The sequence below is a fragment of the Channa argus genome, chromosome 9, assembly GCF_033026475.1.
Source record: "Channa argus isolate prfri chromosome 9, Channa argus male v1.0, whole genome shotgun sequence".
NCBI classification, from domain to species: domain Eukaryota; kingdom Metazoa; phylum Chordata; class Actinopteri; order Anabantiformes; family Channidae; genus Channa; species Channa argus.
In genome coordinates, this window is record NC_090205.1 from 9,173,947 (window position 1) to 9,185,390 (window position 11,444).

The 11,444-nt window shown below is 41.8% G+C and overlaps 1 protein-coding gene across 1 annotated transcript in view; it reads left to right on the forward strand.

The window, feature by feature from the left end:
• The window catches only part of klf7b (Kruppel like factor 7b), a 59,940-nt gene extending 49,574 nt beyond the window's left edge, over positions 1–10,366 (forward strand). The window contains exon 4 of the mRNA XM_067516154.1: positions 1,976–10,366. Coding sequence (XP_067372255.1) covers positions 1,976–2,027 — 52 coding nt within the window. The 3' untranslated portion in view covers positions 2,028–10,366. The remainder of the gene's footprint in view (positions 1–1,975) is intronic.
• Positions 10,367–11,444: the final 1,078 nt, after the last annotated feature.

An 11,444-nucleotide genomic window follows, 5' to 3' on the forward strand; every position in this document is an offset into this window, starting at 1 on the left:
GTAAGGTGCTGTTTTAAATGTTCACATGTAAGTTTACGGCATCATCAACAGGATGTGGCGGGTTAAGAACAGCTAATATAAGGCCGGTGTGTCAGCCAATCAGCCAGTAGCATCAATGAGACCTGGGCAGCATATATACACAGAATATATGTGCAAATACTTCTTAGTTTTATGTACATCACATTTTCAAATTGAGGCAGTGCTTTAAGCTTATTGGCTCCTGGTTGACTTTGTGATGAAACTTTATTGATCAAGCTGAACATTTTCCCTCGATGTGAAGCTGAACCAACATAACCACGCTGCTGATGTAATTTCCTGCTGGATCGAACAACTGACAGTAAGAGAACGCAGCACAACAATACGACTTTATTTTGTACCTCTAAATGTCTGGATGGAACAACATGCTGTCTAAACGCACACGCACACACACACACACACACACACACACACTCCAATACAAAGAGTAGCCTTGACTAATTAATAATGAATAAAGCCCCTGGCAAATTGAATTTTTAATTTATCTTATTATTCTCTCCCACATTTTGTTTTGCCTGTCCTGTAGTCAGAGCCTTGTGATTCACTTTTACTGTGCACATTCAGCTTTAATGTCTGAACAATGGCGAAATAAAATTAAATACTTGTGACATTCCGAATCTTATATTAAACATCACCGGCACCTGGTTTTATGTTTCGCTCACACCAGGTGCAGTCACTGCTCAGTTAAATGGCCCGGCATTAGAAAGCACTGCCAGCCTGTCTGCATTAGTGTCCATGTTCACAATGCATATCCAATTAGTTTCTACAATAGTGTTTCACTGTGAGCTGGAGGACTGCAGAGCTGTGGAGGTCTGGCTGTGATTAATGGAGCTGTTTGAGTCGTATGTAAAGAATCACTGAGCCTGAATCGGCCTGTATTCGTCTTTACGTCGTGATTTCAATAGCGTGACATAATGAGGTAAGACTATTGAAACTGACTGTAGTTTTAAAATGAGGTGCTTGGATCTCAGTAGTTTTACTGAATGTGTGTGTTAAGCCATAAACTCTGTGTCTGAATTTATACTTCTACCTGCTCTGCGGAGGGAATAATCTCAGTCACTTAAATATTGCTATATAGCAGCTTATATAAAAAGTACTTTTATAGGAAGTATGTATCAATTATGACATGTTCCTTGTTAAATAACTTTTAACTAGGACTTTTGGTATTTCTTTGGAAAATCTACATTTTTACACGGGCTGAAAACGTGGCTCATGTGGACTGGAGCCCAGTATTTGTCAGTTGTTATCTTCACCAAACACCTGCTAGTTTGCTTATGTGGCTAACGTCATCTACTGTGCATCCAACCCGGTCTTCTATAAACTATGTTCTAATGTTTTAGGAAACAGGGTTGTGTGCATCACATGTCGTTTGTGTGTCCGACTAAGCATCAAACTCGTGCAACCCAGTGCGCTTATGTTTGACGGGAAAAACTAAACAGAGGACATGGTGTGTAGTTCAAGTAGGGGAGCATGGGACCGAGTGTTGCCAGGAAATACACAAAGCCGTGTGTGTGTCAGTGGGCCTGGCGGTGGAGCATCTCCAGTGAATACACATTGCTCATGGGAAGTTCAAGGGGCGTGGGATTATGGAGGGTTCCCAAGAAATACACAGAGACAGTGGGCATTGAAGGGGTCCCAGGAGTGTGGCACAGTTATTATACATGATCTGCAGTGCTGCTCAGAGACATTTGTCACTTTGTTTTGTCCACATGTCTTGTAAAATGGGACTAATTGCACATTTGCACGTCTGTCGTCATTGAGCGTTTATGTAAGTTGTCTCTGTTGTTTTCCGTTGTGCCCTTTCTTTGCTTCAGCAGTGATGCAATTTCTACATGTTAATCAAATCATGTCACATGCCTTTATTTTTCATAGATATTTAATGTATCTTTGGGATGGGAGATAAATATTTCTGATCTGGTTGCTGTTATGTTCCCTGCAGGTGTTTCTCTCGGTCAGATCACCTGGCCCTGCACATGAAGAGGCACATCTGAGGGCAAGCAGAAAAGGAGTGGGAGAGAGCGAGAAGCAAGAGGAGGAAGAGGAGGAGGAGAGATAGAAGGAGAGAGGGATGGGCAGTCGAGCTACCAATCGCCCGCCTCGTTCACCCTGTCCAAAAACCAGTCGGCGGCCATGACGCCCGCAGGGCAGAGCATCCATCTGAAAGGGCCGTGAGGATAGAAAAGACCGACCACCGTCCCATCAGAGACAGGGATTGGAGGAAAACGAGGAGTAGCTAGATTGTTGTTTTTCTTTAATATTACACATTCACACACTTGCAATAGTAAAAAGTCCACATACTTGTTTTTGACTGCATCATGCTGGTGAACCCCGGCTGCTCTCGTGCAGCTCCGGGGTCTTGGACACTGCCAAAAAAACATATACCCATTTTGCTTGCTGAAACATTACATCGCATTTTTTCCTTCTTTGTATTGAGTGCATTAGTCATAAGGTCACTTCAGGTGAAGAAAACTTTAAATAGCCGTACAGTCAGATATTAGTGCTTTACTGGCTTTTGAAATCAAATACTCAGCTTTTATCTTTTGTTTTTTATGTACTGTTTCTCATACACGGAACATAAGAAAAAACCATCTGCCGCAGTCAGCTTCAGTAATCTATGTGAAGAAAACAACAATGCCAGATCTGCAGGAGAGAGACTATACGACTTCTAGCATGGCTGACAATCGAACCCAGGGGTCGGACACTGGGTGTTTCGGGGCACCCTGGGACCTCAGTCAGCAGGTGCCACTGCAGCTCTCAGGCTCTCCTTCAGTGGGTGTTTGCAAATCTCACCTTCACAGAGACGCCTGCCATCTCCGCAGGCTGTCTGACAGAAATGCGCAGCGACACTTTCTTCCTTTTTTTTTTTTTTTTTTTTTTCTTTTTTTACTTAGAGGACGCTAATTCTTCTTATTGTTATAACAAAGAATGACACTTTGTTCTTTTCTCTCTTAGAGAAAATGTCTTAAAATTCACTGAACTGTGTTAAAGAAAAAAACTGAAAATCTAAGATGACTTCAACAGAATGTGTGGGATGAGAAGGAGAGTGTTTTAATCCCCATGTGCACTGACTCTGCTTCTATGGTCTGTAAGCAACCAGTGGATGAACAAAAAACTAAATCATACCAACTCTCAGAAAAGGGATTTGTATTTTTTTGGACTAAAATAAAAGCAGAGAGCAGAGAGGTCTTTTTTTGTGTGTGCTGCTCCTTCTGCCCTGCGATTCACTCCAGCTGAAAAACAAAACCCTGGCATGACCCTCCATGGACTCGCACTCTACCAGAGTTAGGCAGAGGACGTGCTAAAAACTGGAAATGTGATTGTTTGGGGGGGTTTTTGTGTGTTTGTTTTTGTTTATTCTCAAAGTCATCCTGGAGCGCTTTAACAGACTCTGAGATATCATCTCCCTGGCAGCAGGGCGAAAGAGGAGGCAGAGGAGCTGTTTTGGATTATTCATGTGCGACTAAAGACGCCGACCGACCTCTGCTCGGTGGTACCGGACAAACACAGTCACACACCGGCCTGGTCAAATTTGCCTGTTTCGTATCCATTGACTGCACTAATTTTTTTCAATGTTATCTGTGCTTTTTTTTTTTTTTTTTTTCTACAACAAAAAAAATATAGAAAAAAACATGGAACGCAAAGAAAAAAATCATAAAAAGACTTTGAAAAATACGACACAAAAACAACACTATCGCTCCACACGTTGCATACAGAACAAGCACACATGCTCAGACACACACAAACACACACACACACACACACAAACTTACACAGCAGTTTCCTCGCTCACGGCTCTTCTTGAGATAAGACTAATAAGATTTAGGAAAATAATTATTAAACTAATGAACAGAGTTGGAAAACAAACCGCTGCATGGCAGGCTTTATTGCAAACACACACACATAACAGCTCATGAACACACACACAAACAAACACACACACACACACACACACTTCCTGGAATTATATGTTCTGCTCCCAAATCTTTTTTCACAGTAGGAATTTAGCAACTGTTGTTTAGTAGAAGAGTATCTTAGCTCTCGGCTGGAGGTAACAAATGATTCCAAATCCTTTGAAGTGAGAAATCAGCTTGTTCTCAGTTCCAACAATCACCCACACACATCCCTCGCTACAGTTTGTGCCTCTTATTTAATCAGCATTTCTACTTTAGAGACTCTGGTTACATGAGTATGTATGAGCCGCTGTTTTCATCAAAACTAAACACACATATAACAACTGCAGCAGGTCTTTTAGCCAGACTTACAACACTGTTAAAGACACGTTGATAAAGACAATTCTCTTATGCCTCACGGTGAATTTAAATGTCCTCAAGATGAATTCGAATGAATTTGCGTGACCAAGCAAAGCATTCTCACGTCGGGTCTGGGCAGCTTTTAACCACTACAGTAGTAGTGCTTTGGAGCAATGTTGTACATTATAAAACCCATTCTCAGTGTGTCTGAATGCAACAATGCATGAAGGAATGTAAATTTGCTGAGATTGTGATTGTGTCATCAAAATTGCTGCGGTTTTAAAGTTGGACTTAAAGCTACAATATGCAACTTTTGGAAATTAATCTACAGACAGCGTGAGACTGGAAATCAATCCACTCTACTTAGCCCAGACTGTCAGGTATTAGTCGTTATGAAGTTACAATAAAATATAAAACCGGCAAAAGGGTCAGTCTTGATCACAAACCTGTAGAAGGGAACATCTCTGCACTTCTGCCAGTAATGTTCATTCTTGGAACCCTTGTACAGCACCTTTACACATTTACATACGTTTTGTGGCATATTTCTACGAATAAAAAGTAACATGTTGTAGCTTTGATGTTTGATGAAAATAACGGCTTATTATTGTGATTCATTAACATAAAAATTATACATGAGAGGTGCAAACTGGTGCATGCACATCTTGTTTCCTGCCTGCTGAGTGGTTGCAGAAAAAAAAAAAAACTAGCCTTGCAATCAAGGCATTACTGATATCGTCAACATCAACACCAACACCGCTCCTCCATCCGCCCACCACCACCTATATGCCCCGTAGCGCACGCAAACAGTCTAATACTCACTGCTGCTGACTGGTGCGGCTGGGTGAGGGTGCAGGGTTCCTGATGCTCGCGGGGTGTTTCACATCCCAGTGTGCCCAGTCATCGTGCCAGTCGGCCTTGCAAGCCTTCATTAGGTGAAACGGTGAAAACATTCCCCTTCAGGGGGTTTATGGTGCAGCTTCGAACAATCGATACCAAAAACCTCCAGCGTGGAACTGCCCTTTAGCCATGGGCAGAGTCTCCCTGGTCAGGAGAGATCAGCGGGAGACCGCCTCCATATGAGGCCTCAGTATCCAGCGGCAGCTTTCTCTACTAACTCTCTCTTCCTGCTAAATATGACATACAGCAACCCATATTCGAAGTAAGTCGAGTGTTTCCTGTTTGATTTCCTTTTTGTTACCAGTTTCTGTTACAAAAGCTGTATTGATGCTTGTTTTCTTCAGCTTGGGTGACTCACACCAAAGTCACACCAAAACGTTGAGACTTGCAAAGGGATGTAGAGGGAGCGCTCCTAAACAGGACGTACAATCACAGAAGGTTGGGGATCGTAGCACTTTTGAGAGGCTTTTGATGGCGTGAGTGCGTATTTGTGTGTGTCTGGATCCCGTTAAGGAAACTGTGAGGGAGGCAGTGGTTCCGGAAAGTGGTTGAAAACTAATTTCTAACTGTGCAACATGTGAGAGAAATGTTGATACATTTACTGTTGGAAGATGTTTTTAATATAAGCAATGGCTGATAATGTGTTTATTAGCTTTTTGGTTTATGCCTTTCATACATTCAGACAAGTCACGGAGCTTAAAGTTAAATTAAAGAGTTGCAAACTTGTGTCACGCACTTCTCAGCCAGACTCTCAGATTAGTGTGGGTTCTTTTTTTAAGTATTATTATTGTGGTGAGGGGGGCACTGAGGACTCATCGTTAATTTCCTTTTTTTATTTGAATCCAAATTCATCATTGTGTATTGTGATCGTTTGAAAATTTGGTTTAAAACAACAACAAAGTCTAAATCCGATTTTAAAACACAATTTTCTGCACAAACGGTGCAATTGAAACATTTTATACTTGGTGAAATTAAATGAAAATGCTAAGTCAGCAGCTCATTTACATTTTTTGCTCATTTGTCATGTCATTTCGTATTGCTAGACTCATTTTCTAAACTGCTAACACCGAAAGAGGACCCAATTCACAGAAACCTAAGAGGATATGCATGATATTGCAGCCTAAAACTAATTTGCATCCATAAAGATATATTAACATATCACCATTTTAAGTGGAAATCAATGAAAAGATGAGTCTTGTTGAGCCTTAAGTACTTTCCAAAAGGTTGCTTCCTTTTCACGTGTGTGTTTTGTGTTTGACGATTACACGCTGGGAATTTCATGTGCCGTTTTTTAATGGAAATGTTCGAATGCACAGTTAAAATCATAGTGCTGGCCAACATTCTCAAAATTTTGCTTAGAATCTGTCCCCTTGTTAATTAAGATGCCTGTTGACATCTCAGCGATCTGAAAGCCACTTCAGAATTTGCATTTCATTCCCCTCTTGTCTCTGTGTCACAGTGTTGCTCTGGGTCTCCTGTCGTCTCTCAGGCTCCTTCAGGCAGTATACCCACTGTAGCCAGCAGATATGGTGTAGACCAAACACAAGATCCATTCAGATATTTGTAAAAGAGTCTAACCTTTAATGGAAAAGGCATTTTAAAATGGATATCAAATCCATAAATCAGCTCTTGCTTTTTATCTCATGGATTTCAGATAAAATAAATTACCATTTATCTGAAGTCCCTTCAGATATTTAATCCACTCCGTGTCCCCCAACCCTCCCTCTTCCTTTACACTTAAAGTGCCATTCTTGCTTCCTTCCACCCCATCCCACCATCCTCGCTCCATCTCTCCCTCTCTTTCCACAGCAGTTGTCCATGCACATCAGCTGCAGGAATGATGAATGCACACTTTATACATTTTTGCCCAAAGATTTGCATATTTGCCAGTAAACTGCTGTGAATGTAGAAGCAGTGGAACGAGCCGAGAGCCAGAGACGCAGAAAGGGGAGTAATGGATGTAAGGTGGAAGGAGGGGGATTGTTTTTCTTACGCCGCCCCATCAAATCTTAATTAGCAGCATGTTCCAACTCTACATGCTTCATATCATTCTCAGTCTCTTGTCTACTGTCAGCTGGAGCCGAACTCATACTTCACAAATGTAAAATATCTTCTCATGGTCTTATAGGGTGCCCAGTGTAGTGGCGCTAGCTGCTTAAGCAGGAGTGAGGTAGCTTTAGTTGAAATTAGCTTCTTAGCACACTGCAAATAGCACTAAGTCTCATATTTCAAAGTGAAAGGTGGCGGGAATCTGTGGAAACATTAAACAGGGGTCTGTGGTAACCATGGCTACATCACCAACCTCCAACTGGATTAACATTCGCATAAATCAAAGTTTAGAGCAAATCAAGAGGAACTGTAGTTGCTTTCACACTGGGAGGTTGGCTCAAATGTGGGAGAGAGTCACTTAAAGGCTTTTTGCAAACTCAGACGTAGAAGAGCCCAGTTCAGTCTGAACTCAGCAATTAGCACAGAAACTCGGTTTTCTTTTCTTAAGAAAGTCAAGCAGACAAGTGCGAAAACGGCTTTAACACATCACGTTTGACCACATGCAGCTGTTTGGACATTTAGATAGCCAGGCTTCAGTTTCCACAGATGAAGGATTATTGCTTCTGGCAGCTTTTGTAAATAGCATGAGATCTTAAATACAGACCGCTCTGTGTGAAATGAACCTTATGTGGCGACAGCACCGTCAGACATTTCAGCATTTCTATAGATCTGCTTTAGTTCTCGCAAACGTTGCACTACATGATCATACTTAGCTACGTATAATTGCACTCTCCATGTGCGCGCACTGCTAGCATAGTCTGTTGGAGCACTCTGTCAAATATCCACTTAACATTTGTTACATGTCCAGGATGACTTTTGGCACCAAGAAATATGTACTACATGTCCACTTGCGATAGGTCCAATGCCTTTATCATCATCATCACCATCAGTCTGGGGGGGACTTTATTGTACTTTAGTCATTCTGTGACTTGGTTCAGTTTTCTTGGTATCAGTGGCATCCCAGAGTGTCTGTCTATTTCTACTGTGTTTATTCATGCCCCACGTGTCCGTATACGAGAGATTCACAGATCTTTACCCCTCTCCTTGTGTCTGTACGTTTCACCTCACCCAGTCGAAACCATAACACTCAGAGCTTCATGGGGCCCAACATGCACATAGTCTTCAGACATTGAGCTGTACTAGGACGTGTTCTCAAGAGCTATGCAGCTTGTGAGCTCCAAGCAGTTCTTTAGGGAGACTGCAATAACTTATCCACCTTTCCAGCTACAAGTCCTTGCTCAGTACAGTTTGGTTTCCATCTGTCGTCCTTGTAGGTGCTTTTCTGCCAGTTTATCAGTTAGCTGATGCATTATTGCAAAATTCATTAATGTGTTTGGCCTGTCGTCTCCCTGCATGTGTGAAGAGGATTGCTGCCAAAATTTCTATTTATTTATGGTTCATAGATCCATAGATCTTCGTTTTGATCAATAGATCTTCAGTTTGGGATAAAAAACACCTACTTTGAATGTTATCGTGCCATTCAGTGGCCATTGCTTGTTGTTATCGGCACCATATGGCCCAGCAGGTGCCTTTACACCAGTAAGCTCATTAGTTAATTTATCATGCAATAATATGCACCACAATGTCATGTTGTTTTGGCCCCAAATATATGCTCCAGTTTAGCAACAAAAACAAGACGGTTAGGGCTACAGAAAGATCGTGTAGTGAGTTTAAATAATGAAACTACATTGACTAAAGCTACAACCAATTTTAAATGGGGAAACAAACTGGTGTCTCTTGTCTCAAAGACCTGTGTTTTATCATCCACCCTGACCACTTCCCAAAAAGGACTTTGCTGACTATGTATTATGTCACCAAATGCAACACTGCCACCTGTCATATTTACTATATTATATATTTACATATTTACCGAGCCACAACTATGGGCTGATAATGATACAGATCATACCAGTCAATTTGTAATAAATGCTAAATCACCATTCAGTGACATGAAATCAATCGGCTGATAAAACATCATTGCAAAAATGTCCAATAATAAAAAATGTACGAATATATGACACCTGTAGATTAGTTCAGTTTGAGGTTAGGACAACATGCTCATGTTGTTGCCCAAGCGCATGTTCTTGCACTAAATTGTTCATCCATCTGCAGTGGAACTGATGAGCTATAAGGAATAGGAGCCAAATTAAGACCCATATTGGAGAAAAAAAAAAATAAATAAATAAAAAATTAAGAGGGCTGGCTATAGCTCAGTTGGTAAAGGCAGTTGCTTACGGACCACAGGGTGAGGGGTTCGATCCCCGGCCCTGGCTATATGTCGAAGTGTCCCTGGGCAAGACCCTGAACCCCTAACAGCCCATTCCCCCTCCCCAGCGATGCAGTGCCGGTCCAAGCCCGGTAGAAATTGGGGAGGGTTGCGTCAGGAAGGGCATCTGGCGTAAAAACTGTGCCAAATCAACAAGCAGACAATGATTCGCTGTGGCGACCCCGAACCCACGGGATAAAGCCGAAAGGAGAGTAGATTGGAAAAAAAACATTAGTTTTTAAAATGGTACTGATTAGCATCCACAAACTAGTAATGTGACAGAAGTGATTTTGGTGTCAATCCTCAAGCCACGGTTTGGGAAAAATTGCCAATCCAATGTTGTCATTTAGTGAAAGCTGGTATTTTAGCACCTTTCAAGCGTCTAGTGTGTGTACCAAGTCATCTCAAATCACCTGTTAGGGAATAAAAACTATATTGTCTTGGATGAATGGACACATAGAAAAATGAAGAAGACAGCAGATGTGTTTTTTCCATCACAACATCCCTAACACTTGTCCTCCAGGGGCTCTGTAACTCTGATACCTTTCATACCAACCTTTGATCCATAAACCTTCACTTCACACCCGCCTTCCTCTCCTCCGTCACCTGAGGTTTTTTTATTTTTCTTTTGGTTTTTATTTTGAGTTGTCTTACGATTTTTTGCTGTACAAAGTGTTTAAAATATTATTTGTATTATATGATGTTAGTATGGTAATGTTCTTTATTAAGGATGAAGAAAATTTATTTTTGTTACTGGTCTGTTTCATAATTCTTTTCTAAATTGGTATTGTAAGATATCTATGCAAGAACTGTTAAGTGGAGCATTTTTATTTAAGAATGTAATATGTGTAATAAACGGTAGAATCTGCTCATGTCTCTCTAGAATTTTGTACATTTAAAAAATAAATCACTGAACTCCATGAACAGGTCTATACATATACATTTTGTTTTTTTTTTTGTCCTTTCAGCTTATCCCGTGAGTTCAGGGTCGCCACAGCGGATCATTGTCCGCGTGTTGGTTTGCCACAGTTTTTACGCCGGATGCCCTGCCTGACGCAACCCTCCCCAGTTCCTACGAGGAAACCGACACAAGCATTGGGGAAACATGCAAATTCCACACAGAAATACCACAGTCTGCAGGTAGATTTGAACCAGGGACCTTTCAGCTGTGAGCGAGCATTGCTAAGCGCTTCATCACCGCGCTGCCTTTCAAACACCAGTTGTAGAGGCATTTTATTTCGAGGGACTGTATGTGGCAGTGGAATAAGGGAGTATTGTTACAGCTCATTTATGAACGGACAGTCAGGACAGCAGGGCTGGGGACAGGCCCACAATCTCACTGGTCTTCCCAGGTGACATCCCCCTGCCAGAGTGAGAAGTGGTGGGTACCTGATGTTTTGCAGATAAAGTAAGAAAGGGCCAGATTGAGGTGGTTTGGACATGTTCAGAGGAGAGACTGTGAATATATCGGTAGAACATTGCTGAGGTTGGAGCTGCCAGGCAGGAGGTCTAGTGGAAGACCAAAGAGGAGATTGATGGATGTAGTGAGAGAGGACATGAAGTTTGTTGGTGTAAGAGAAGAGGATGCAGAGGACAGAGTTAGATGGAGGCAGATGATTCGCTGTGGTGACCCCCAAAAGGGAACAGCCCAAAGGAAAAGAAGAAACATCTTCTTACAGAGCTCTGCCTCCTCACAGCTAGAAGGTTGTGGGTTCACGTCCCGGCTGACTGTGCCCTTTATTAGTGGAGTTTCCATGTTCTGTTTCCTGCAGGTACTGTGGATTTCTTCCACAGACCAAAGACATGTATGCAGTTACAGATAATGGATGGTTTGGTTAAAGTATATACAATCCATATACTGCATCAAAAATTCTTGAACCCCCTGTCAGACAGATGCGTTTAGACACTGAATTGGGGGTTTGTCACAAGTTTGTCTGCCAAACTGC